The following is a 25,577-nucleotide window of genomic DNA, read 5'->3' as shown; positions in this document are numbered from 1 at the left end:
GGTAAGTCGATTGCAGATGCACAATTCTAGCTCGAGCAGTTGCATAGGTAGAATTGACTTAACTGCAGTCAACTTATCTGGCTGTCCTCATTGAGGAAGATCGATGGGAGAGTTTCTCCCATCAACCTCCCTTACCCCTCGCAAGAGGGAGGTGTCCAGGGGTTGACTGGAGACCCGATAGGTCAATTTTGCACATCCCTACCAGGTGTGCAAAATGAACTCTGTAAGATTGACCCTGTAATGTAGATATGGCCTGAGTCTCCCAAATCTCCCCCTTACTCCAAGGAGGCACATGCCATGCTCCAGCTCTGTATTTGAGTCAAGCTACGTCCCTCATGCAGCAGCACTGCCCAGTGTTTTGGTAGGCCAGAGCCACCTATTTAGGAATGGAGATAAAGGATCTACAGAGGCTGCTTCTTACCCCTCCCTCATTGATCTGGAAAGCCAGAACAAGGAAGTAGAGCAGCAATTTACACCCCTGCCCAGATATGCAGGGCAGACTGTCATCTGGTCATATGTGAGGAAGTTGTAAATATTCGCATATCAAGATATACAGTGTCACTGTTGATCATTCATGAGGACATGCCTTAACTGGCCCTCTTTTTAGTGAAAGCAATTACCCATCGAATTTAACCTTTTTACACTACAAAGAGAATTCAAGATAGAGTACAACACAGTTGTCAGCTGACATAGTTACAACAAATTTAAAAGGTGTAGTTCCTATTTTGTGCTATTCAAATCTCTGGCTAGTCTGGGGAATACAGCTAGGGTCCTGTGTTTGCAACAAAATAAAGCAGTGTTATAAATGGGTGGCCCTGGCATTTTCACTTGTCCTGCAAACGGAATGCTGTAGTTAAAAATAAAATGTGCTTTTCTCTTCTTAACCCTTTGCACTTTCTCATTACTTTCTCACCTTTGGGACTGAACTCTTGGAGGATTATCATTTCAGCCACTTTGGAGTTATGCAGGCGTCAAGGGGAAAATAATTTTGCCTTACGTTCTGATTATACACTTTGAGATCGGATTACTCAAAAATGGCTGAAGCTGGAAGCCTCAGACTTACATTTTACACTTACAAAGAAAAACAGAAATAAGAAATGATGCTTGTGATGTGTGGCAAACATCATGGTAGAAACTTTTTGGGAATTTCCTGATGTAAGAACTTTAATGTTAACATTACACTAATTCCAGTTGCTTTTGCATTTTAACTACATGTGGCACTTGGAAATACCTTGACGTTATTGTCACTACAATTTGTAATCATGTTCATGACTGGGTACTAAAACGCCATTACAGATTATACCACAGACAAGACCATAGATAGGTACAGATTGCTGCTTACAGAAGTGTCAAGTGTTTTGAACTTTCACTATTAACATGGTACAACATGAACGTTATTCAGTATAAACAGCTAGCAAAGTACTATCTGGAGTCACTAAAGGGATTATACCTGCTTTCAGCTTTGAACCTGTTTGTAAATTTGGGTGATTCACTTGTACGATTCTGAGGATATGGTGCAATTTCTGACTGATTTGAGCAGTGCCTTCGTGAGCTGCTATGAAATTGCTGAGTTACTAATTAATGGTGGTGCAAAATTTTTTTTTTTTTAAAACAACATTGAACTAGGGTGGCAAGAGGGCAGAGATCTTCAGTCAGTTCAGTATGCCTCAATTCTGAGAAGCAGGATGTTAAATATGAGTAATGATACAACAGGCCAATAATATGCAGAATAACCCTCTGATGACTCATCTAGTACAATGCAGTATATTTGTCAAGGAGACTGAATCATACATGGGGGGGAAGCCACTTTTCAGGCAGCCAGCTGGTACTCAGGTCAGCAAAAGACGATCCATTTTATCTGAAGGTTTATAGTGCTAATTATGGTAAGACTGAGAACCCTGGGTATAAAATGTAGAAGAAATGGCATCTCTCAGCAGGTATATATCTATATCTATCTGTATATATATATATATTGGTATTCTCTTGATATCTGTGATTTCATTTTTACATTTCCTTTTTCTCTGCCTCCCCTTTCCTCCTCTGGTTCTCTTTATTCTGTATGTAATCTGTAAGTAAATATTGTGAGACTCCTTCCAAGGACTATATGTTGTTTTTGTTGATGCTTAATGTGTCAGGTTTTTCAAAAGTAATATCAATCATTTAATCTTCATCCTTTCATAAAATTTTGAGAGGAAGACAAATGCTGCTGAGGAAACAACTTGGCTTGGTGGGTACACCATCTTCATGGACAGTAATAATAGATGGGCGAGGGGTTAGGGTGCGGAGGCTCGTTGAATTGTGCATGCTGTACAATGTTTATATAACTTAACCACATAATTTTTATGATTCATTTACCTGGCAGGGAAAGAGACTTACATTGTGAATGTGTTTGTGGTATGTATTTTTTATGAAACAGAATGAGCTCATGCTGAATTACTGAAATATCCTTTGTGTATCTGCAAAATATTCTTACACATTAGTTGGTTGAATTGTAATATAGGCAGTAAAGGGAAGACTTCTTACCGAAATGAAAGATGCATTCTTCTTTTCACCAAAATGAAGCTGACTGAAAAAGTATATTTTGCATGCACTAAAAATATTGTGTGAATTGGTGATGTGTACACTTCAAAACTGTGCACATACCACATTTATCAATCATGCCAAAACGTTAATGGAGTAAATGTTTAAGGACTAATGGCTATAGTTGGAGACAAATGTGTTTTAGTGTAGGCGTCCCCAAGCAGGTTCGCTAATATGGCTGCATCAGGGCCAGTAGCTTTAGCCATTGAACCTGAAATTTTTTGGAAATAATGGGGATAATTTGATGTGTTGTACTGTACTGAATTTCTGTTCATGTTTCCTGCTGTAATACCTATGTACAGGATTGCAAGAAAAATCTCATCTGTGAAAGAGGGGGAATAAATGGTACAGGACTGGGAGTCAGGAGGTTAAGTAGACTTTTATCCCCAGTTCTTCCATTGGATTGCTCTATGATCTTGGGCAAATTGCATTTCCTCTCTGTGCCTCCATTTCTTTATTTGTGTAGCTGGAATAATGTTCACCAGTCTTGAGATCTGAACCCCCACAAGTGACAATTAGCATTGTTGTTATTTTTGCGATAATTACTCATTCAAACCATGTCACTGCTTGCTTTAGTTTCAACAAAATAAATATAATGGAATTTTTATGATCAGGATGTACTGCAATATAATTTTGCGTGGTAAAGGCTGAAAGTAGATAGGGCTGGCTTAGAAAACTACAATTCCTGCTGAATTGCCTGTTTCTATGTCTGGACTTACGAAACCAAGCACTTTTCATTTATCTTGCATATGCTTTGAAACACATGCCATCTGTCATGCAATAACATGCTAATTACAACTTGAGATAATGGTAATGAGCAACAGAAATCTGTGGGGAATTTTGTTGAAATCTGCAAGGATTCTCTGCCCAAATCAACAGTGGGTCTGGTATGCAATCTGGGGTGCTTCGTTGTAGAGTTTTCTGTTCTACTGTAGTGTCGTTTCCCTGCGATTTTAATGTGGGACAGGGTACATCATTCAGAAACTATTCAGTTATTAAACTGAATTTCTTTTGCGGTTGGTTGAATGTGCATCCCAGAAAGTTTATTTAATTGAATAATTGGTCTGTTTAAATGTAACAGTTTGATATCTTAAGATGTCTCTATGCAAATAAATAATAATCCATTATTACAGCCACCACAAACACTGAAACACATTTAAATGCGAATAGCTCCAAAACACCTTTGAATAGTAGTTTTTGACTGATATTATAAAACTGCAATTGAGCTTTAAAATTGACCCCATGATTTAGCTAAAATTTCAATGTAGTTTTCGAGATCATCATTAAGCAAACAATGAGCATGACCAATTTACTAAAAGGAAACTTAACGTTTTTCAAACTTCATTTTATTATCAGTGTAATGTAACTTGAAATTGACAATGTGTGAGAGGGGAAATACGGCATTGAAAATGAGCCTCTTACTGAGTTTAACGATGGAAATGATTATTCCATTTTCTGCTATCCGTGCCAGTGCACCTTTCATGCACATTCACAGCTTTGTCCTCTTTACTCATCTACTCCCAGTGCTGCTACTAGCTCTTCCTCAGAGCTACTTCTCTTCAGTGAGACACTCATGCATGGCAGCAGTTCCCTTGCTCGCCCGTTCTGCCAGTTCAGTTCTTTTTCTTTTACTTTCCACCTACATGTTTAATTTTAGCAAATATGTTGGTGGTATCATAGTATCCTGGAGCCAATGGCAGGAATTCACAATGACTGTTCTGCAAAGCATCTCAAATCTGTCTTCAGGAAGCCCTAAAATAAGTACAATAGAACCTCAGAGTTACTTATGCCAGATTACAAACTGACCAGTCAAACACACACCTCATCTGGAACTCAGAAGCATGCAAGCAGGCAACAGAGGTGGGGGCGGGGGAAGAAAGGAACAAATTCTGTGTGGTATACGTTAGACTACTAAGAATACAGAGGAAAGGCTAAAAGATTTGACAAAGGAAACTGTTTCTGTGCTTGTTTCCTTTCAGATGGTTAAAAGCAGCATTTTTATTCTGCATAGTAAAGCTTCAAAGCTATATTAAGTCAGTGTTTGGCTGTAAACCTTTGAAAAAACAGCCACAACGTTTTCAAAGTTACAAACATTTCGGAGTTATGAGCAACCTTTATTCACAATTCTTGAGAGTCTACTATATTTTTCAATAGTTTGTACTAGGAGTACCAATGCAGGTGCATGCAGGACAGTAAACATTGCTGTATTCCAAGGCTCACTACTACTATGGAATCTGATATAGATATTCATGGTTTCGTTTTGCCCTAGGGAGTGAATCTGCAAATTTTTGAAAAGCTTTAAAGTTGTTCTTTGGCTAAAATAGTTTTCAAGGGAGCAGAGGAGTACCTCATGAACATGAAAACATCTGTGAGTTAAGTGGTAAGAAGATAAGATTTTTGACTCTTACAGGGACATGGAAGGTAGAAAAATTAAACTGGCCTCTCTAACTCTGGTTGAGAATTTAGCTGTAGAGAATTTTACTCTTCAGAGCAAATACATGATATTTAAAATGGCAACACCAATCATCCAGGCAAATGTTCTTTTTCCCTAAAATGCTTGGCTCTGTCTGCTTCTCTCTTTTACCATTATATCCTTTTAGTTTATAAAGTGAATGAAATGGAATTAGTGCACATTCTGAATGGAATTACAGGCTTTGATTTGCCTTTTCAAGGGGAGGCTACTTTCTTTTGTCAGTTCTCAATAAACACCTCCATCTTAAACCTCTGATATGCTAGCATTCTTCTTCTTAGTTTCAGTTTAGATGGTTGTGTAGAGCCAGGTGACAGCCCTGTGAATTGGAGTCTGTTATCATGAAATGCATTTGAAACCCCAAGGATCCAGCTTACAGCCCCTGGTTTACAAGGCCAGTGCTCTAACCACTGATATTAGTGCGGTATTCTGCATTCTTAAAGCCTACCTCCTCCAAATACAGCTGCTTTAATATGGTGTCCATGTTTTGTATTCCTGCAGAGAAGTCAAGCTTTATCTAAGCTGGAGAGCTAAACCGGTTCAACAAATGGTTTCTGTACATCCACATTAAAGATGACAACATAGGGAAAACTGGCGCAAGTCACTTTTTAAACTGACACGTTAGGTCTACGTTACAGATCACTTTGTGGTAATACACTAATGCAGACATTCCTAGTGTCGGCCGCTATTTCCTCATTAACACTGTTCTAAATCATTTGAGTTGCAAGGCCCTCTAGATAACTGGACATACTAGATACAAACATCTGGGAGGAGGGAGAATGCCTTTGTTCTAAAGATTCAAGTTCCTTCCTTTTCATTTAAGAGACAAGAGAATCTTTTTTTTTTTTTTTTTTTTTTTTTTTTTATTGCTTCTGAATCTCATATGTCTGTTAATAAGATCGCTTGGTCTTCAGATTCTGAAACAAAATGAGACCTCCACTTACTGGCTGAAAGGGATCTGGCCCAGTCTCTGAAGATATGATCCAGTTTTTCTTCTGGATCAAACCCCTGAACGACAGAGGAGAGGCATGTGTAGACCTGGCCACAATGTTCAGGTAGCTTTCAACCAACCAAAAAACCTCAGCATCTAAAACAGCGGTGGACAATGTAGGTAGTGAATGTGCCACATGAGGTGCCCTCCTTCATCTCAGTGGCCTGCAAGATTGTTGAGACTAAGGTGCTCTCCCAGGATAGGGTAGTTTTGTTAACTGCTCTTGTGTACCTGAAGTTTGCAGGCAGGAATGCATGCCGATTGAACTACAGCAGTGGAGAAGATTGGATGCAGAGAGAGTGCATGATGGCTCTCACAGTCAGTGTTGTGTGCAACCAGCATTCACCTCATTTCACATGCTTTACATGTGTGTCACTTTTTAATAATGCTGGTAGGAAAAAACTACATGGATGGAAACTAGTGGAATCTGGCAACCTTGCACATGGGCAACAGTAAACAGAATGTCTCACTGGCCACACACAGAGCCCCAAAGGTCTGTATGTGGCCCAGGGGCTGCAGGTTCCCCACCACTGTTCTAGAATGTCTGCTCACCCACACAGAGAGCATCATGGTGGATGAGCCTATAGCAAAAACCATCTTTCAAGCCTACTGACTCTTTTATATCCTCACAGTCTACAAGGAGGAGTGTGTGTGTGTATGTGTGGGCACGTGCGCATCATGCTGTGTACACCATGCAGCATTTAAAAACAAGTCTTTTCTTTCCAGATCCATTTTATACAAACCTTAGGATATAGCTTAGTGCCAGAAGTTAAAATATATGTTAACCACACTGAAGATTTGATTCAAGAATTTATTCATTTTAAATATAGTTTCCACGTAGGTTGCCCAAGTAAATCATGTGGTTATTAAACACCATCTTACCCTTCACCTGCCTTAGCCTTCTCTCATCCACTTATGCATTTGCCATGGCTACTACCTGGTGAACGTACAAACATTTACTGCTTGGAATAATGGCATTGACTTCACAAGGCAACAACAAGGTCCTGATCCACTCACAGATACCTTTTAAAAAAAACAGAATTTTTTTCAGTTAAGTGTTTAATCTTGGATCCAAGAATTGTTGCATAGCAGCAGTAAAGCAGTCACAGAGAGGTAGCCCTGTTGGTCTGTATCTTCACAGAACAAAAAATCACTCCTGTAATGCTTTGAAGATGAACAAAATGATTTTAGTAGGTGATGAGCTTTTGTGGGGCAGACCCACTTCTTCAGATCAGTAATGCAAACTGTTCTAGGTCTGGAGAAGTGGGTCTGTCCCATAAAAGCTCATTACCAAATAAATCATTTTGGTAGTCTTTAAAGTGCTACGTTTCTGCTGCTTTGTTTTGTTGGAGTACAGACTAACACAGCTACCTCTCTGTTTTCGAAGTTGGTAATAAGGAAACAAAGGAAGGCAAGCAGGAGCCTTGCAGCATTGTGAGGGCTAAGTTAAGGCTGCTAGGGTGACTAACTATTAAATTTGCACACTTTCCACTTTTCAAATGACTTTAAATGTTTGGGGTCTTAACTTGGCATTTCCAGGCATTTACCTGATACGGGTGTATTTCTTAATGCTCTTACTACTTTTTAACTCAGCTGTAGCTTTCCTTTACATCAAAAGAAAGGACTGAGTATTGGAGATCTGTCTGAAGCCTTTGAAGCTGTAAGCTAGTAGAATCTTTTCTGGAATTGCTCCTTAGGTCCTTCTGATCATATTGTCCTTTGGTGACAATGATGGTGAAAGACTTTTGGCTCCAGGACTTTGTTTTCTTCTGTGATACTTTGTTCTTGCCCCATTGGCAAGAGATTAACTTTTTCTTCATTAGGACTTAAGCCCAAGGTTCCCCTTTGGTGGAGACAGAGCCCTGTGAAGCCAGAGTGAGAACTGGAGACTGGGCTTTTGATTCTTCTTGGATTTTTAGCACACCTAAAAATTATTGTGGTATAAAAAGGTCTTAACATGTTCTTTGTAGACCTTTAATTTTTTATGCAATTGTACCATGCCATTTTAGTACAAAAACAATTTGAAAAGGGTCCCTTTACTCTGTGAATTTCACCACATAATAATTTCCAATGCTTGTGGAGCTTCCCCCCTCAAAAACCCCCCAAAAAACAATACCACCCAAAAGTTATGAAAAGCAATGAGTCCTAGGAGCTTCTGAAAGCTGTATTTGTGCCCATCATTACATAAAGGCACTGAACAAATTATGCTGACATTACAAATTGTGATATTTAGCCTGATCAGATTCACAAGTTGGGTGGTGGGGGGAACATAGCTTGCAAACACAACACTTAAACTTACAGCAGGAGTGGTCCACTGGCCTGTAGATAAGTAAGTTGGGGGCCTCTGAAGTGAGAAGCTGGAAAAAAACCAACAACCCTGGGCAGGAGGAGGAGGTAGGATAGGCACAAGGGTATGGGCGGGAGAGAGGTGCAGGAGCAGGCTGAGGGTGGGTCTAGGGAAGAAGAATGCAGAAGTGTGGTGGGTGAGGGAGGGAGGGGGCAGGAGCAGGCTTGGGAGTGGGGAATCATGGTTGGAGGAAGGGGGTGGGAGTGGGCGTCTGGATGGGAGGGGGCACAGGAGTGGACAACAGGCCTGGGCCATGGGGTGCACTTACCTTTTGCATGTAGTTCTGCATGCTCTCCCCCCTGCTCTGTCCCAGGCACCACCATCCATTGCTCTGATTGGCCACCTGGGGGAACAGCTGTGACCGAGCTGCTCCCTGCCACCCAGCCCCTGGTCCCCTCAGAGCCTGCAGTCTGCATCTGGACTGTGCCTTGCCTGATCCAGCCCACAAGGGTCACACCCTCCTCCTCACCAGGGGCCAGACTCTATAGCGGGGTGCCTTGGGGTCTAGTTCCAGACAAACCACGGTTCACATCTGCACTGTGGGGTTCAGAATCCATTTTTATGGGCATCACCAGGGTTGGTGTTAGACTTGCGGGGATCCAAGGCCCAAACCCCACTTTCTGGGCTGAAGCCAAAAAGCCTGAGTCCCTCCAACCAGGGCAGAAGCCTTAGGGCTTCAGTTTTGTTCCCTCTCCCCATGCAGACCAATGGGGTTTGGTCCTTCCTCCTGGGGTTGAGTAGCAATTTTTGGTATCAGAGCAGGGGTCCCGGTGCAGTGAGGGTTGACGACTGCTGCAATGGATGTAAGCTGTGCACATGCAGATCAGGGCTGTCTCTTGTTTTTAACAGACTGGACCTTAATGTCTTAGTCTCCCTTTTCTTCAGGTGCCTGATGTTAATTTTTCCCCAAACTTCTTAAAGTTGGTGCCATGACAGTGCACATTAATATCAGGCTTCTTGAGCTACCTGCCTGAGCCCCTCCCCTCCCCCAAAGCTAGGCACCACCAGCCCCCTGCTGTTACCCCAGCCCCCGAGCCAGGCGCACCCCCAACTCCCCCATCTAACTCCATCCTCCTACTCCTCCCCCCAACCCACACTCACTCACCTTTGCAGGAGGCAGCTAGCTCCACTTGGGTCTCGCTGGCTGCCTGCTTTTTATAGCAGCTGTGCTGGGCCACCCACATAAAATGGCAAGGGCTGAGAGCCGGAAGCGAAGGCTGGATCTTTGTAGTGGGGGAGTGACGGGGGAGCCGGGTCACCTTGCACCCCCCTTGGAATTTCTTCACACCCCCCTCAGGGGGCACACCCCCCAGTTTGGGAAACCATGATCTGTACTGGGCGGGGAAAGGTGTGTAGCTAACGTTAGCTAAATATAACTTTTCTCCAAGTGGAGACATGACTTGACAGACTGGGAGTGGGACCTCTAGCCTTGGCTGTGTCTTCTTGTCTGTACTGATCTGTGTTGCACTCTGCAGTGGAAGAGGAGGCACAGATAGACGCTACCTTGAAGAGTTTACAGCGCTTGCAGCATTTATGTGTTTAGAAAAGGCAGTTCAACAAATACAACTTGTAGAGGAGTGTTGACAGTCTCTAAAGGACCTGCTCAAAATAAATCTATTTTAAAAGCCTGACGGGTGGCTAACAAAGTATTTTAAACTACAACTAGACAGGTTAGAAATGACAAATATAATTATAGAATTAATTTTAATAGTAGGGGGAGAGCATGAAGGAGATAGTTTCCACCAGTCCCTGTTCTTCCCCCTATGATTGTGTTATTTAAATTTGCTCCATCTTCTAAAAAGACAAAGATTCCATAATAGACCAACCTTAGAACAGGGATGGTTAGATAGGAAGCATCAGCTCCTCTCTGTTGCTGAGAAACTTTTAATAATCCACTCTTAATGCATGGCATTTTATTAATACTGCCTAGGCAGTTAGCTAGGAGAGAGTATGCATTCAATTAACAGTCACTATTCCCAGAACTGATGGAACGGCAGTGATGGGATCTTTAAATTACAGAGGGCCATCAGCTGAGAAAACTAAATAGTTGAGACTGTGTTTGCCAAATGGAAAAAAAGAAGAAAACTGGTAGGAAAAATGTTCTCCAAGTTTTGAAGTAAATGTTTGTAGGAGAAACTGTGCTCTTTTTTAAGACTCTTCTGTGTAATGAATAAATGGATCCTGTTCGGAGATGTGTGTTTGTTATTTCAAGAAACCCATCCTCCCCACCCCTCACCTCACCCCTCTCGTGTCCCTCTCTTCTGCCCCTTTCCTTTTAATCTCAGAGTTGCTAGCTGTGTCCACTAGCAGAGGACGAAAATAATTCAGCTGGGTCACAAAATTCTTATCTGTGTGAAATGAGGGAGGGCGGGGGAGAGAGCCGTTGCAAAAGCAGATTAATCAAGCTGTGAAGGGAAACAGACCTGCAGGTATTGGGGTTGAGCAGCGGGGGGTAAGGAGGGAGAGTCACTTTACAGAATATAGGTTGCAAAATATCCAAACTCCGTACCGTTTATTCCACTTCCCCTGAATCCAAGGGGTTAATCTTTCTGCCGCAAGACAGAAGTGCAATTTAAAATCTTAACTAGTAGAGAAATTATTTGATAGGATGAATTTTGGATGCACAGTGCAGCCATTGGTACCAAACCCCATGGTAGACATTTAACACAATTCAATTTTTGTCTTGATTTCTCATTCTGGTATGTTTAGTGTAACGAACACTATCAACACATTCACAATAATATCAACATATTCACACTTCGTGAAGCAGTTGTGCAGAATCCTCAAATACTGAAACTAAAACATCCTTTATATTGAAGCTACCCCATATAGGTGTCTCATCTTTTATAGGTTTGGGTTTTTTAGAAAAGGGTATTGGACTGTTGGTAAAATATTCGTGATAGTGATTTGCTTATTACAAGAGCATTGTTTGTTTATTTCTCAAGGGAGGTTCTTAGTAGCCTGCCAATTTTTTTTTTTAAATGCCCAGGAGCAATAACTTTAAATAGGTTATGTTTTTCCTTCCAATAAAAAAGTGTAGCAAACCACACACTACCTTTAGCCCTGAAGTTCAGTTATGGTTTTGGTTCAGGGTGGGGCTGACTTAATCCTTGAAACACAGTGATAGAAGAAGCCTTGAAACACAGTGATAGAAGAGGTTGGCTTCCTGCCATGCAGTTGGATAATCTGAGCAGATACAGGTTAAATCTCTCTAGCCAAGCACCCTTGGGACTTGACCGAGGCTGAACAAAAGAATTTATTGTCTAGCAGCATTACCAACACTGCAACTGCTTACTGGCCTCTGAGAAGTAGTTTAGGTGTAAATTACAGCTAAATGACAGCTCTGAACACCGAGAGCCAGGACTGGTGGCCATAAATAAGCTTTGTGGGATGGAAAGAAACTTGGCCACACCCATGATAAGTGGTCATCCAGCTAATTAAAATCATGCTGGATTACAAATAGTTCTAGATGACAAAGGGACGGGGTACAGAGGTTCAGCCTGTATTTTCTTCTAACCCTATGTAAGACTAATCATTTAGCGTTAAAGTAGCTGAATATTCCAACTAACTAATAACTAAGAGTGAAAACAGACTAGTAGGTAGACCGTAAACAAACCAAACAATTCAGGGCAGTCTTACAGTTTTTAGAAGCCAATAACATGGGAGGATTTTAGGCCACTTCCATTAAGTTTCTTCAGTAGTTTCACTGTAACAGGGAAAGACTGGTATTTATGTAACCTTAATGGTGTTCAATAAACTATAAATAGAAGTTAATCAAATACTTTACATTCCCTGAATGGATCTCCCTGGGAAAAAAATGGCTGCAGCACAATAAAAGTAGATGGATATATCAACAAAGATCCTGAGTTTCTAGCATCTCTGAACCAATAATGCTCATGGCATTTTTGTAAATTATTTAACTGTGGAGCATGAATCACTTGTAACTAGTCATGGCCGTAATATAGTCACTTGAAATTATATTGCAAAGAAAATAAACAGTTTGCATGCAGAAGACATTAAGTATTTATATGACCCAACACCACAGCATCTGAATACCTCCCAGGTCCTTATCTATGCTGTTGTATGATAGATAGTATTGCTTATTCCACTTTTACAAATAGAGACCTTAGGCATGGAGACATCAATTGAAGTTTGACAGAACTAAAGGTTCAGTCCAAATCTTCTGAGTCCTAGCACAGTGCCTTAGTAGTGAAACCAAACAATTATTGTCCTCAATCTTTTTTAATGGTATAGCTGGAAGTAGTTGCAGTGCAGTGTCTGGTGATACGTGAGGTGGAAAGCCTGTTCCTGTACAAAGGAGTGTACATACAATATAAATGTGACCTTCTGGTAACAGCTGGAGACAGAATTTCAACTGAGTATATTTGAAGAGCAATTCAGTTTTCTTCCCGTCTCTACAAGTGGTAACTACAGTCTGGCCCTGTTTTTCGCTAGGGCAGATGTTGATAAAGATCTCACTTTCAGGAGGGAAATCAAAGTTGTCTTCTGATCCAAAGCCTGAGTCCCCTGAAGTTAGTTTTTAAAATGGAAATGTCATCCTGGCTCTCTCTCTCTGGAACCTGCATTTATTATCTGCTTTCCCAGACACCTGCAGAAACCAGGCATCTGGGGGTTGTTTTTTGAAATGTACTACTTTCACCTCAAGCTGGTTCTTTAAGTTAGGATTTTGTCAATTATTACGATAAAAGTCCAATTTTTAGCTGCTATAACATTAGTTCAGCTGCTTGTTGTACAAGCCAGTCAACCGACTGCTGTATCACTTGTCTGCCATCAGGTGAACATTCGTTTAATGTTCTCTATGCTTTCGTCTGACTTAATTTGTGTCCAGGTCCCCAAGGCAGTGTCCTTGACTTTCTGGCCTTAGGGGGTTTCTAAATATAGGGCCTGATCCAAAGCCTATTTGAGTCTCTTCATTGGTTTGAGTAGAGTTGGATCAAGCTTTTAAGACATTCCTGGCTAATGATATTGGGAACCTTCCAACCAAACTGACTGCCCCAAAATGTTATTCAGTAGTGAAACTGTCAGTGCCAATTAACAAAGCATCTGTCTTTTCCCATGTTCAATGGCAGATTGAGACATCCAGAAAGACAGCTGTTACACACTCGGATACAGACGCAGGCCTTGGTAGTAAATGTTGTAAAAGAGCCATAGGTCAGAATATTAGCATAGATGTGGCAAAAAAGCCATTTGATTCACCTAGCTCCTATCCTCTAAATGTAAATCCAAAGGGCGGGGTATTTTAAAAATTCAAATCCAGCATTAGACTAATATTTAAAATGCAGGAATGCGTGAAGCTTGTCAGTGATAAGAGAGCGTTATCTGAGATAATGGAAACATGCAACCTTCCAACTACAAAAATCTAGTATTGTATGATTGGTGATTGGAATCAGTCATTAAGTCAAACAAAATCAAAATTAAATATTAGAAAGTTCCTAGTAGTGCTGTTTCAGTGAAGTGAAAGGCTCTGAATTCTTTCTAGAAAGTTTGTGCTAGCTTGGATAGAAAATGTAGTCTGAGCTATAATACACTCAAAAAGCTTTTTAAAAAGGAGATAGGCCATTCGTTCTATGAAAGAGTATTCTGAAGTTTGTGCTGGTGTGTCTTTCTTAAAATAAAGGTTGAAATTTCATGTATACTCCCCAACAGATGGTAAAGGTTGTAATACAGAATCAATTAAGCCTCAAATAAAAGGAACACAACCTTAGAAAAAACAGAGGAAATTGAGTAAGAGAGACAAATGATTAATCTTTAGTAATTAGCGCATAGAAATAATCTTCAGAAACTATACAAAAAACAAAGCACATGAGAAGAGAGCTCGAACATCACCATGGACAGTGCTTTCTTAAAGCCAGTCAGTTTTGTTTTAGAAGGATGTAGCATATGTAAATTGGCTACTTGGTATCCAGAATAGAGCAAATAAATTATTTAAAAGTTACCGTGAACCCAATTTAGAAATTTTTATTAGAGGCCAATGGTTGCATAATACATTTTACTGGGAAAACGCTGATGTCAATCAGACTATAAGGCTAAAATGTCTTGAAGGACAGCAGCAAGATTTCTGAAGCTATCCCTAGCTAATCTCAATTCTACTGAAGCTTCGTGCATCTCAGGTAGACCTTTGGGCCACGAGGCAGGCATATCTGACTTTATTAAAAACAGATGTCCAAGCAAAGCAGCTGGTGGCAGCATACAAATATGTTGGAAAACTTCATGGCAAACAATGGAAAAACCAAATGGCAGAGGCCCAGGGGAAACAGAAGATAAAACTTTACCTTGTACAAGTCCATGTGCTGAAGAATAAAAGCCATATTGATCCATGATAAAGTCCTTACAAACCTGTTCTGCATGCAAATCAAATAAGGGAACCATCCTGGAGAGACTTCTCAGAACGCTCTGTCTCCACAGAACGGACTACACAACTCTTAATACATCCAGCTGGAAGCAGAGGCTCTGCTTTTGGGCAGACTCCAGGCCCTCTGATGGGGGAAGGCAAAAGGGTATGGCTCGGGGCTCGCTGTGGCCTCTACTCTAGGAGCAGCAACCACTGGAGACCTGAACCCTGTAAATTTATTGGCACCGCCCCATGCAGCTCACTCTGGGTAGCTCTGACAAGGGGAGGGACAGGCGCTGCATGGCATGGCGCAGTTGAGGCAGCACTGAGGCCTAGGTTAGCATTAGGGTTACTCTGATCCTCTCCTTCCACCCAAGGTCCATCCCTTTCTGGGTTGTTGAGCCTCCCGCCTTTACTCCTCACCCTGCCTCGCCCAGGGGCCCTACAAGGCTGTCAGCACCACTAGCAGATCCATATTTGTTTTATCAGACTTAATAGGTTTTCCTTGTCCCGTAGGATGCTCCCAGTTTCTGCTCTGTGTACAGCTTTTGACATTCCAAGTGACCAAACTGAACTTGGGGCAGGAGTCAGATAATATCACTTACAGATGCTTCATTTCTACAGTATCTTGTAGAATACTCTCTTGTGTCTGGTGTTCTTTCAACTGGAACACTCAGATAACCAGTACAAACATGCTGCTTGTTCTGAGAGCAAACAGCCAAAGTTTCCCCAGCAGCGTCCCCAGCCCCAGAGTTACCAGTGCAGCCTAGTGGGGTCCCCAACCCCAGAGTTGCAGGGATGCTGCAGTGCTGCTGGCACTCCCCCGTACCCTGGCCAGCTCCCTGGCCCTGGCGCTCCCATGGCCTGCCTGCGTTCCCCGAGCCCCGGCCAGCTTCCCAGCCCTGGAATTGCCAGTGCTGCCCCCAGCTCTGGTGGGCCCCCAGCCCTGATGTTTCTGCCCCCCCACTGCATCCCGGTGGGGTCCCTGGCCCTGGAGCTCTCTGCGCTCCCCCAGCTGAGGCTGGAGAGCCCATGGCATTGTGTCTCCCCAGCTACCTGTGCCTCTCCTGAGCCCTACCTGTGCTCCCCCAGCTGCTCTCTGTTAACTGGCATATTTGAATATCCAGCAACCTCCCAGTCCAGAGGTTGCCAGATATGGAAGAGTTTACTGTATTTTCTACTAGTCTCTGCATGCATCCTGCAGCAGAATTACAGGACGTTGCTAGTGAGGTGTCTTTTTAGGTATACTTCTGTCTTGGAATTTGCGTTTAGTATACTTGTGACAGGGCAAAACCCAAGGTAGAAAGGGCTTAAGAGCTGCACCTACGCTGAAATTAGTTGCTATTTCTACTAAAGAAATGGGCTAAGAGGCATCAGATGGTGGACATGTAGGATTCATCATCCAAAGAGATTGGGTCATCTGTGACGGGGCCCGAGTCTGCAGGAGAACAAATGCCTTAGAGACTCTGATGGGCTCATGTTCAAAGACTAGCACTGAAAGAAGATTGGAGTCACGAAACGGGAGATTGAAGATGGATAGTAGACAAGGAAGGGTTGATTTTTGGAGAGACTTCTGATAGTGGTTGAGCTTTCCAAAGAAAGGGCATACAGGAGATGGCACTCTACAACAGTACCAAAGGACTGTAAAAAGTAAGCCAGGTAGTTGCTCTGTCATAAGCTAAAATAGTCCTCCTTTGGGCTTCTATTTTTCATAAGTCATTGCATTAATTTCACTTCAGTGTTCAGAGAGTCTTTAGTGTGCCGGAGTTTCTCAGGCTATTACTCTGCTGTTGTCCGGTAGTTATTTGTTTATGTAAAATCTGTAGGGTGCAAATAAGAATAAAGGATGCATGTTTGATTGCTGGGCAAAGGTAATTTTGGACTACATGCAAAGCCTTATTTTTAAACAGATTTTTGAAGTTATTTAAAGTGCAAAATAAACTGTTAAACAAAGAGGAAAACATGAAATAAACAGGATATTTATTTTTAACAAATGTTTTCCAAGTCATGTAGCTAAGCTAAAGCAAGACTACCTTTAGTGACTGACTAGATATTAAAACATGGTTGCAGTTGAGAAATGTAACTGTCATACATTAAACAGCAACAACTTTTAATGAAATGCTAACTGTGTGTGGTAATTTTTTTCAAATATTGCCAAACGAATGAGGGTGAATGTTACTGACTCGCTAAATATGGCAAGATCCAAGGTTAATAAAGAGATACTGTCAGCTTGCTTGGAGGCCAAGAACTTTCGCAAAAAATAAATGTCAAGCCTTAACACTCAGGTCTAGCCTATTTTCTGGGTGGATTTACCTTCCTTTTTATGGGCAGTATTATTTTGGGGGCTGAATGGGTTGTCGTTTCCTAGTACAAACTTCTTTTTTATGTTTGATTTGACCAAGCAAGTAGTTTTCTCTCTTTCTTTGCCGACCCTTGTGCAGTGGATCAATTTAATTTACAAGTATGCTCTGCATTAATATTTCTCAGTAACAAAGTGAGACTCATACAGGTTCACAAAGGTCACTGTAATGGGCTGTTGTGTCTCTGCATGAGGTGATTAGGTGTTGGTTGTAACCTTGGAACCAATTGTGATTATAATTGCGCAGTATGACTCTTGGTTTCAGCTCAGGACCACATAATCACTTAAACTATCCTTAAGCTCAATCAGTACAATTGGCCACTTGCTAGATGTAGAGAGTTTTTGACTCAGATTGGTGGTAGGTAGGTAATAATTACACCTTTGTCCAGGACCGACCTCTGGTACCATTTGGACTCACCTTTTTCAGTGATGTGTGGAAGTTGTTTATGATTGCCAGCTGAGACTGGTGAAAATAATGTGTTTATTGCGGGGGGGGTGTCTCTCACAGGGAGTACGCTTCAGGGGACGAGACCACTCTCTCTTCTTTTGCTTTCAATAACATTTCTAAAGTTTGAGACACGCCTAGTAATATCACAAGTCCATCCTTGGCTCCACTCTTGTTTCAGTCCTGGATCTAGTATGGAAATTATGCTAGTTGCATATGTTGATCAGCTCCTTCCAACGCTGCCCAAGCTATCTTGAAGGATCCTTCCCTACAGGTTAGGTGGAGCTGCCTTAGAGTTCTTGTGTGATCCTAAAGATTAATGTTGGACAAATTGGTGTTGTGCACACAGGCTGTACGTAGGTGGGACACATCAAGGTTCATTCTCTTCTTTCTCTCAGACAGCAGGTTGCAGATGAGTTTCCAAACATAATTTAAGGTGTTTAGGATGGCAGGTAGCCCTAACATTTTGGATCAGACACCTGCCTGATATAAGATACATTGACTCTGGAGCTAGAGTCCTTCCCCTTGTTCAAGAGTGGACTGCTAACAGTTGTCTTTTCAGCAAGGGGTGTTCAGCCCTGGAACTTGCCTCTCTTCGTAGTCCAATATAGAGCCCGCATCTGTAGATCTGTGATGCATGCTGCAAGGCTGATCGGCTGGAGTAAAAGGCTTCGGTCTTGATTGGGGTGTGGTGATTAATTTCCATACTGAACTCCTGAAACTAGACTGGGCAATCAATGGCTTTAGATTATATAGAGATTGTGGCGAAAGTGAACATCTGTTACAAACACTTCTAGCTAGCCTCAGATGAAACTTTAAATTGTCATGCAAATACCCGTAGTCCAGATCTGTTCTTTCTAAATACTTCAATAAGTAAAACTCCTGTAATATTATATGTGATTTCACACAGTTATTTTGTTGTTGTTACAGTGACAGCTATATTGTACGAGTCAAAGCTGTGGTAATGACCCGAGATGACTCCAGTGGGGGATGGCTACCACAGGAAGGAGGCGGTCTCAGTAGAGTTGGCGTCTGCAAGGTTATGTACCCAGAGGGCAATGGAAGAAGTGGATTTCTAATCCATGGGGAAAGGCAAAAGGACAAACTGGTAATAGAACCAAGTCAAATTTTGTCTGTTTTCTTAAGAAAGCTACCCAAAATCAACATATTCTGACAGCAGATTCAAACACAAAACAAACAAAAAAACCTTGAAGGCACTGCCAGATTGTGCAAAATTACCCCATCTTAATTCAGATGACCGAGACATTATCATGGCTTATTTTTTAGGATGCCATGTCATCTCCTTGAAATACCAATTGCACATTGAAAAGCAGTATACTGTAAAGACCAGCTTTAATGCCTAAAACATGAAGCTAACACATCTATTTTCCTGAGACCTAATAAGGATATGTGAGAAGAGAAGTGTAAAGAATTCATGAAGTTGGTCATGTTGTACTAAGTAATGCAAAGCAAGCGTTTAAAATGGCAATAAATTATTTGTGTTGCATGCTATTCAAGGTTTGGACTAGTAGAATAAGAGGGTAAGGACAGGTTGTTGTAATCTCAGTTCTTTCTAATTGCTGCTTATTTAGAAGACTACTTTCATTTAACAAAAATGAATAAAATATATTGTATTGTATTCACATATAAAGTAGAAGTTTCAGGTGTTTTAATTTCCTATTTAAATTTTTTCTTTTTGTTTTTAGCATACTCAGTTGTAAAGTAGAAAAGTTTAAAAATCCACCGCTTGCAAACTGTTGGTACAGGTTTATAACAGGTCTTTGAAAACAAGCTAGTTCAATAAAAGGAGATGTTACAGTGTTGTTTTGAGATTGTCTTATTGTCAAGAGAGCTGGTGTTTGTAAAGTGTTAGATTTACAGCTGCTTTTGACGTGATGTTATGTTGAAGGATGTTCTCTCACCAGAGTGACAGATTCTTAAATTGCTTATTTTGCATTGAGGAGGTTGTGAGGAAGGAGATTCTGGTCTATTTTAATGCAGGGACCGCCATGCCCTTAAAGTGTAAATGTAACCTTACTTTTTTGCTGAAAATTTTTAGGTGGTATTGGAATGCTTTGTGAAAAAGGACTTGGTCTACACTAAAGCAAATCCTACGTTTCATCACTGGAAAGTTGACAACAGGAAGTTTGGGCTTACTTTTCAAAGTCCTGCCGATGCACGGGCATTTGATAGGGGACTGCGGAAAGCAATTGAAGACCTCAATGAAGGTACTGAAGTAATTCTTCTTGTTTCTTTGCAGAGGATAGGTTCCAGACACAGGACTCAAGCTAACTTGAATGTATGTCTCATATTTCTTACTGCAGTCAGGCAATTAACCTTTAAAATAAAGTTAATTCTCGTTCAGTAGAGAATTAGATTAGTAGGCTCCCAGGGAGGGAAGGAGTTTAATTCAAACATTGCTTCAGAGTTTCCAGTCCCTATGTAGCCTAATCCATCAAGACCTGAGCTGTAAAGATGCATTAATTATGGCTGTAGGTCTAACTACAGCCAACAGAAGAACAAAGTATTTCACATCTTGTCTTTTAGGTCCCTTTTTGTGCCTTCAGCTAGTGCTGCACTGGAAATTATTTAGTGATTTTTTTTGTTGTGCCTTGTTAAATTATAATATGAATTCCTATATGGACATAAATAAATCTTAAGGATTTTTTCTGAGACAAAATTAATTGAATTAAGTCTTGACTAAATTGGGGAACTGTAGTGCTTGAAAGCTTCATATTTATTTAATCCCATCCATTTTTATTTTAATTAAAAAGAATTCTCCATTCTTGGAGGTTGTTATAAACATTTCCTGTGCACGTTATATTACATGCAGACAAGAATAAAAATGTATCTTCAATTCAGACTTATCCTTTATTTTGTTCTCTCTTCGGTGAAAAATAATTCAGTTATTTAGTAATGATTTTTCATATGTAGATAGTTGAGCTGCTAATGCTATCTTTTTGTCTGAATTACTAGAATAAATTTATCAATAGTATTTAGTATATTTATGCTAAACATCTAGTTCCTTGCGTTTTGGGATCTTTAGCTTTTGAACATGTATAGCTATTCCAGTGTCAATACCTGGTACTCTGACTTCTCATCCAGGCCTTTTAAGGCCTTGCCCATCTCCACACCAGCCCACATCTCCCCATCCTTATGCCTAAGTGCTTTTTGTGTGCATCCTTTTTCCATTCTGTTCCTTTTCCATTCTTCTCTGCCATTCCTGAGGCTCAGAATTCCTGCCCTCATCATTCAGTTCCCTTCTTTACAGAGGGCCTTTCAACAATAATGCACTGAGAGATGAGATCACATTCTCACTTGTCATCCGTGCGGTGTGCTCTTGACCCTGTACCATGGAAATCAATGGGCATAGGGTTAGGCCTTATGCTTCTGAGCTGTATTCATTGTCTTCTTTGTCGCGTTTAAAGTGTAAGCTCCTTGGGACATGAAATTGGGCATCTTCTGTAGTACAGTTCACGCTGAAGCTCAACATATTAATAACGTATATGTCCCATATTTAAGGGAAATAGTGATAAAAGGGTATTTGAGGGCATTTGTACATGGCAGCATCTCCTAGCTGAAGATGTATTGAAATCAAGTAGAATTCAAGATTCAAGCATAAATTTAAAGCTGTGCTGCTATTTTAGCTACTTTCAAAATCAGTGCATCTGTGTATATCATGGACAGCAGTCCTGATGAATGCAATCTTTACTTAAATTCCCAATATCTGTGACTACCCAAATTAAAACCAATAACCAACTCTCATATATATAGACACTAAAGTTCTGGATTTGAGTAACTATTATTCAGTATTGTCTGTAAAATCTGGTCAAATTAGCATAACCAAGCATATGCATTTGAAGCTTCACTGCATTCAATTATTCTTATAGGCAAAAATTTAATTCTCAGCTTGTTTCTTGAAGTATCAAAACTACAGACAGGATGTTTGGTATCGGTGACCTTGCTTGGCTCTGGAGAGATGGTAGCTGGGCGTTCAACCTGTCACACCCAGAGGTGTGAATATGCACACACATTTCTCTTTATGTGAAAATTTTGCCTTCAATTCTGAATGTCTGCATGAGATTTTTAAGAGCAAGTTAGACAAACCACCTGTTTAGGGAGGGTCTAGATAGTGTTTGGTCCTGCCATGAGTGCAAGGAGACAGGACTTGACAATCTCTTGAAGTTCCTTCTGTATTCTATGGTTCTGTGTCTTCATGAATTCTAAACTTATGTAGCATGTCACAGATAAGATTAAGGTCTAAAATCTTTCAAAGTTAAGGTAATTCATTTTCTGCCACAGTACAAACAACTTAATTGATTTTTTTTTTAAAGTCACTAAAAGCTTTGCACTCATAAGCGATAACAAAACAATGTGCGGTGTAGGAGGGAGAGGGTTTGGGTACAATAAAGGTTTTGTGATTATTTTGGTTTACTATAAAAACCCCACATACAGAAGAGTTTCCTCCCCCTCTTGCTGAATATGTAGAGAATACTGCAGTGTCCAATTTTACGTGCTTAAAATGCGAAATGAAATGAAGGATTCGTGGATGAAATTTGCATGTTTCGCGTTAAACTGTAGTAATTACCACAAGGTTAATCAAAACCTCCTCAAATGAATGTATTATTCTACATGTTTCTGTTCTTCTGTCAACTCTTACATGTTTTGTTTACATGGAGGAGGTGAGAAGGCAAGAGATGGTTCTCAGACAAATACCTTTTAAAACAATAAATTGTCAGAGTAGGTTATTTCCTGAATTCTAAAGACTGGATCTGATTCTGATTGAACTTTTTTCTTTCCTGTTGTTTGTTTTAGTAGAAACAGGTTTCTGACTTCAGGGGTCAAATCCTTAGTTTCATGTAATTTTGTGTAGCTCCGTTGATATACATTGGTGGAGGATTTAGCCCTGGATGTTCGTTCATTATACTTTTATCCTATTTTCTAAATGAAAATGCAATTATACAGTAAGTGCCTATCATTATTCTACCATGATCTGTTAGTATGGGCAGCCATACAATATTAGTTCAAGGAGCTCTTTATGGATGTCACCTTCCTAACCTATGTAGCAATAGACCTATTTTCTTCTTTCTTGTTAACTTGGTACCACTAGTTCACTTCATATTTATTATGTCAGTTTCATTTATGTGGAGAATTGTGTAATTTCAGTGATCAAAATCCAAATAAAAATCCACCAGTTTTTAATTTTAAAAAATCTAATGTATAGAGATGTCTTATATTTTAATAATGTTTTTTCTAGGATCTACTACATCGTCTTCAACAATCCACAATGAGGCTGAGATTGGTGATGATGATGTCTTCACAGTAAGTAAAGTTAGTTCAACATTGTTCTCTTTTCGCACTGTGGTTCACTTGAAAAATTTTGAATGGTCCTTTTTTCATCGTTGTGCACCTTGTGCATTCCATAGCCCAAAAGAAGGTTTAGCTTTCTTAACCCCTACCATTGTCATCCCAGTATATGGCAAATATTTTGACCCTTTCACAGCAGTGAAATGCAGAGTTAAAGTACATGTTACTTCTACTTTGGTTTCTGATGATATGCACTCTGAACCTTTGCTTTCTTCAGTTAAAAAAAAATAATAATCTTCATTACATTGTAAATGTAATGGGCATTACTGGAGCTGAGCAAACATTTTGATTAATTTATCTTTTTTCTGCCCGCGGAATGATAGTATCCCAGTATATGGCAAATGTTCATAATGTCACAGAGCTGAGTAGAAAATGGCAAAAGAATAAAACACTTGTTTAATTTTCAAGCAACTTGGCTTTGGGGGCGTTCACACCACTTTTGTGTTATCTCTCTGCTAGTGTTAGAGACATTGAGTGTTTCTGGGGCGTTTCTCAGATTTTTAAGTACTGTAACGTGTGTGGTTATTCACAAAAACCAAATTTTAAATTTGCTTGTTCAAGAATTAACATCAGAAGTCCACGGAAGATCTTGTGACTTACCTAATCAGCAATAGAAAATCAGTTGTTGATGCTGATGATGCTGATGATGCTGTTGCTATTTATTTTATTTTGTGGTATCAAATGAAATGTGTCTGGAGTTTTCCTAAAAGACAGTGACCTTGTCCCATTTATAAGCTAAACAAACGGAAGGAATATAATAAATGAGATTGCAGTCTGGTCAGGGATATTATTCCGCAGGCAGAAAAAAAGATAAATTAATCAAAATGTTTGCTCAGCTCCAGTAATGCCCAACAATGTAATGAAGATTATTACTCTTTTTTTAACTGAAGAAAGTGAAGGTTCAGAGTGGATATCGTCAGAAACCAAAGTAGAAGTAACATGTACTTTAACTCTGCATTTCATTGCTGTGAAAGGGTCAAAATATTTCATTTATTTCCCATTTCAAAAATGTGCTTTTTCTGCATATCTAGGATAACTGAGGGAGGAAATTGAGCAGGAAACATTCAGTTAAATCCTGGGAAAGAAGGGAAAACCTGAAGCTGAAAGGTGGCTCAAGATGAATTTGGCTGAGCTTCCATTATATCAGCATGATGTGGTTCTGGGCAAGATTCCTGTACTGTTTTAACCAGATCCTCCTGACAGTTGGCATGTTGTTCACATCTGTTCTTTTGTCACAGTTCTAAGAGACAAACAACAGCAGGCAGGGTTAAAAGGTGACTTCCTGTGCTCCAGAGCAAAACTATCATTAGCAGCTGCTTCCCAGCTACCTGCCAGAAGTGATTTATAGAATCTGAGATGGGAGAGGGTGAGGCCACGTTGGAGACAGAGCGGTTTACTCTTTTGTAGTACTTACCCAAAAGTTACAAGATCCTTCAAAACAATGTTTTGGTGCCATGTGAAATTCACACCTTTTTGCAGACTTGTGTGTTGCTTTGGAGCATTTATTGCAAAGTGGAGATACTCAGAACTTGTCCTGTATAATGGGTACAGGTCAGGTTTGTTAGCTGTGTGAGATACAGAAACTGTCCAATGAACAATACATTTATATTTCTCTTTAAGTGTTTTAAAGGGAAATATAGAAAATAGTTATTATTCCCAATTTGTTGAAGGATCAGATGCAGCCACTCAAGTAAACAGGGCTTGAAAATTACCATGTTTTTGTCCATTATGTTTAGGTTTGGGCCCAAGTCTAGATTTTAGGTGAATAGAAATTTGGGTTTTTATGTAGGAACAAATGTTGATGGCCATTTACTATTTTGTGTTAGGAAAGCTGAATAAATTGTGCACCCACTATTTTAAATATATCGTGATCCTAAATACAATGTTGAAAGCTAGAATGAAAAATAAATTCCTTTTTTTCCCCACTTGAACCCAATGAGGTATACATACATTAGGTATCTGTACAGATATTACTACAGTGTGGATTATTATATTATTATATTATTACTACCGTGTGCACCTTCAGGCTTGTTGAAGGGGTAGACCCAAGATTCAATTCTTTCATATAATTACACTTGAAAGATTCAAGCTGTGTGGTTGATAATGGTAGCAGGCAAGTAGTCAAAAGTTAGCTCTGATCAGAATCCACTTAAGATGAATGGTGATAGTTTATGCCTCATGTTCTTCTACGCCAATGTATCCGGCAGCACTCTCAGTAAGACCATGTGTTTATTTTTGTAGTAAAGATGAGGTTGCGAGATCTTTGTGTTTCCAAGGACCAAGGCCATTTCTCACTAGCCTCAGGCGGCTCTGCTTTGGATTGTCTTTTGTAGCTGTTGCTGGTTTCCATAAGGCTGCTTCTGTGCCATTATGTTGACTATAATGCTTAATTTCACAAAATCCATAGTACCTGTGGAGCAGGAAAGCCTTTTCATCAGATGACTGGCTACTCTGCCACCTTTTAAGCTATGCGTTAATAGTTAATACCCCTCTGAAACCACCCCCCCCCACTCATGCATTGATGAAACAGGTCTTTGCCCACAAAAGCTTATGCTCCAAAATATCTGTTAGTCTATAAGGTGCCACAGGACTTCTTGTTGTTCTTGAACATACAGACTAACACAGATGTCTCTCTGATACTCGTTAACAGTTTGTTGTTATTGCTG

At 40.3% G+C, this 25,577-nt stretch overlaps 1 protein-coding gene across 1 annotated transcript in view; it reads left to right on the top strand.

The window, feature by feature from the left end:
- The window catches only part of SPRED2 (sprouty related EVH1 domain containing 2), a 98,097-nt gene that overhangs the window by 48,343 nt on the left and 24,177 nt on the right, over positions 1–25,577 (top strand). The window contains exons 2-4 of the mRNA XM_074988485.1: positions 18,475–18,652; positions 19,604–19,772; positions 22,802–22,866. Of these exons, the coding sequence (XP_074844586.1) occupies positions 18,475–18,652; positions 19,604–19,772; positions 22,802–22,866 (412 nt within the window). The remainder of the gene's footprint in view (positions 1–18,474; positions 18,653–19,603; positions 19,773–22,801; positions 22,867–25,577) is intronic.

This window comes from Carettochelys insculpta, chromosome 3, assembly GCF_033958435.1.
Source record: "Carettochelys insculpta isolate YL-2023 chromosome 3, ASM3395843v1, whole genome shotgun sequence".
Lineage (NCBI taxonomy): Eukaryota > Metazoa > Chordata > Testudines > Carettochelyidae > Carettochelys > Carettochelys insculpta.
Note: the sequence above shows the minus strand (reverse complement) of the source record. Positions and strands in the feature narration are given on the sequence as shown.